Below are 3,293 nucleotides of genomic sequence, written 5' to 3'. Positions count from 1 at the left end.
CAATCTGTTCCTCGCACACTTTCACTGGATATAGGATTCCTTGACAATCTAACTGCACAGTTCTATTGATAGATTCCATATCTGTGGTGACGATTCTTACCCTTCCACATTGTAAGTTCTTCATATTAAGAGTATCTTCATCCAACTCAATAACTTCGCCCCATGTTGTTCCTATACTGCTAAAAGTTTTACTGTTCCATAGATTTAATGGCACTCCATAACAGCTCAGCCATACACATCGTTCCTGTGTAATGACCATTCCTTTTTTCCATTCATTGACCGATTCGCACCACTCCTTAATCCAACCATTCATTATGATGAGTTTTTCTTTCATCTCTTGGACTGATTGAAATGAGATTACTAGATCCCTTCCACCTGCAGCTCTGACTTTGATATTTCCCACCTCCCTCTTGGTTAATTCTTTCCTGAAATCCTCCTCCGAGCATTGCGTTCTCAATCGAGCAATTATACTCTCGTACAGCCAACCATTACCTTCTTCATAAGCTCTTACGGTTAAGCTTGTAGATACTCTCCTTCTCCCTTCACCTACCACCTGGGCATATGATTTCTTTGTATTTTCCCGAGTAGCATTTGCATAACTTGACATCTCTGCCTTTCTTTCCTGTTTGCCTTATGGTAGCCTTGGTTTAGCTCCCTGTTCCTTCTCAAAGTCTGCTGGTTTTACCTTCAATGCTTTGTTATCACACCACAGGCCGTTTGCTTTCTGAACTGCCATTTGTGCCGCCACTGGACAGTCGTATCTGACAAATCCAAATTTTGATCTTGCCTGTTTCCTCCTCTTGAACGCTATATAAACATCCTTCACCACCCCAAAGTTAGTAAATATGTCGTACAACCCTTTTGGATCCATTGAGTCTGGTATGTCATCCACAAACAGTGTATACATTCCTACTTTTGGCGTTGAGAAACCTTTACCATTTCTTCCATGTCTGCGCAGTACTGGCATCCAACCCCCTGCTCCCGCTCCATACTTCTGTTGCCTCTCCATTCTCTGAATGCTGGAAGCTCATAAGTAATGCAGCAAGCTTCTTAACAAATGATAGAGTGAATCCTGAATCTACTCACCCTTTACTTGTGATTATTAGTTTCTGCTGTGGATATATTAATTTATGGTTATATTCTTAGATTTTTCTATTTTTTATTTTTTTAAAAATATAAAAAGACCCAAATAGACTATAGATTATTATTATTATTATTTATGAGAAATGTAGGCAAGTAATAAATAACAAAAAATAAAAAATAATTAAAAAAAATTATTTCATAACTTATTTAACAAACACTACTCAGCAATTTAAATCTATAATGCAAACAGTTACACCAAATAGATTAACAACTTATGATTAAAATCACAATCTATAATTTATAAGTTGTTTTAACAAATACACCAAACGAGCCATTCTCCTTGAGATTTCAATTCCAAAGCTTCCCAATTGTTTGTGTGTGTGCGCGTGTGTGTGTGTGTTGGGGGGGGGGGGGGGGGGGGGGGGGGGGGGGGGATTTTTCTTTCTAAGTTGGAATCCAAGATTGAAAGCACCAACTTCTCTTTCTTTTCGGGGAATTTGTCTCCCAAATGCTTTTGTACTCAATAATCAATAGACATTGCGGTCCATTTTCGAATAATAATAATAATAGTACATTCTACCATGTTGATTGAATGGTTATGGTCAATTCAATTCTCCAATAACACATCCTCAAAATGAGGAGAGATGCTTTTTTTTTTCTTTTTTTTTTTGGTTGGACGGCCTAATATTAATAACAAATTTATTTGGAGATATTTGGACAAAAGGGTTTTTTTTTTTTTTTGGTGGAAATTACACCTCAGTGGTGTTAGGAAAGAAAATTACAAAAAAATAATAAACATTATACATATTAATAATTAAAATTATAAAAATTTTCACCAATATGTAATAATTTTTCAAAATCTACCCTGAATGGTAATTTTTCATTTAATTTTTGTTGGGCCTTTATATCATTTTTTTTTTTTTTTTTTTGGCCCTTTTGGACAAAAAGCGCTTTATTAAGCTTTTAGGCCTAAGGATAACTCATTTTTTTATGGATACAAAGACGGTTTTTAATTTTGTTTAGCATTTAGACATGGTCTTTTTAATTTGGATGGTCTCTGGTTAGCAAGGATATTTTTTTTTTTACCCAATGAAACCTTTTGACAAATATGAAAGAAAATAAAATTTTAAGACCTTCAAAACATATGGAATCTCAAGCGGGTGAATGAGAGCCTCGCTCGCGATGGGCTAGCGGCTAGCGCTGAGCCTGCATGACTTTAAAATGAATGGTATTTCACACACAAATGATATATATCTAAGTAAGTTGACATATTATCTGAGTCTTCAAAATTTTCAAAATAAAATTGCATCGTCAAATGCCTCAATTGTCCATAGACCTTGGGGCCTAAGATTTCATTTTTATGTCAAGCCTAAAACCTAAAAATATTATTAATGCAAGATAAAATACAAGTTATACACACTATTACATTAATAAAAGGGTGAAGCTTAAGGCGAAAAACAGCATCAATGCTATTCCACACACAAATGATACTTCTATGTTTCAATCTTTTAACCCAAAAAAAAAGGTCAAATCTGAAAAAGAAATGTAAATCACATTTTGAATCAAATTCATACCAAGATAGTACCATATTGCATGTGCATGTCATTTTTTTAGGGGAATCTTCATCTTACAATATGCTTGGCGAAGTGTTGGTGGACTTTTGGTGTGTACAAACTGCAATTCTCCGACATTTTAATTTGTTTGGGAACTAGGTTCTCTGCTTCTTTTCTTTTCTTTTCTTTTTTTTTTTTTTTTTTTTTTTTTTGAGTACACTGCTTTTTTTTATTGAAAAGGTGTCAAAAAGCGTTCCATGTGAGAAGGAAAATAATTATTTATATAATCATAAAAAAATAGAAATGTTGCGAATCCAAACATACCGACTCAGAAATTATTCAAAATTTCACATCAATGGCTCAGATTTATTTCATATGTGGATTTTACATTTCATCAATTCAATCTCCACTACACATATCCATTTTTGAATCCTAGCTTTTTTGCACAAAGAAACACATAATTAAAGTGTTATAATATATATATACACACACACTAGCGTAATAGTGTTAGGCATAATTTCAAATAAATAATTAATAATTAATTTTAAAAATAAGTAATAAAAATTAAAATATAAAAAAAATATAGAATTAATTAAAATTTAACTATTTTTATCATAATTTCACTTATCATGAAATATAAATAAATTATTACTTTCT

The 3,293-nt window shown here is 32.9% G+C and overlaps 1 protein-coding gene across 1 annotated transcript; it reads right to left on the bottom strand.

Annotated features, from left to right (window-relative positions):
- Positions 1–631: 631 nt before the first annotated feature.
- Positions 632–1,009, bottom strand: LOC145793555 (polyadenylate-binding protein 8-like). The gene has a single exon (XM_082876406.1). The coding sequence runs from the start codon at positions 1,007–1,009 to the stop codon at positions 632–634; it is 378 nt and encodes a 125-aa protein (XP_082732532.1).
- Between the last annotated feature and the right edge of the window lie 2,284 nt (positions 1,010–3,293).

Source organism: Camellia sinensis, chromosome 6 (genome assembly GCF_055761805.1).
Source record: "Camellia sinensis isolate YWXY chromosome 6, ASM5576180v1, whole genome shotgun sequence".
Taxonomy (NCBI): Eukaryota; Viridiplantae; Streptophyta; class Magnoliopsida; order Ericales; family Theaceae; genus Camellia; species Camellia sinensis.
The sequence above is the reverse complement of the archived record's forward strand: the minus strand, read 5'-3'. Positions and strand labels throughout refer to the sequence as shown.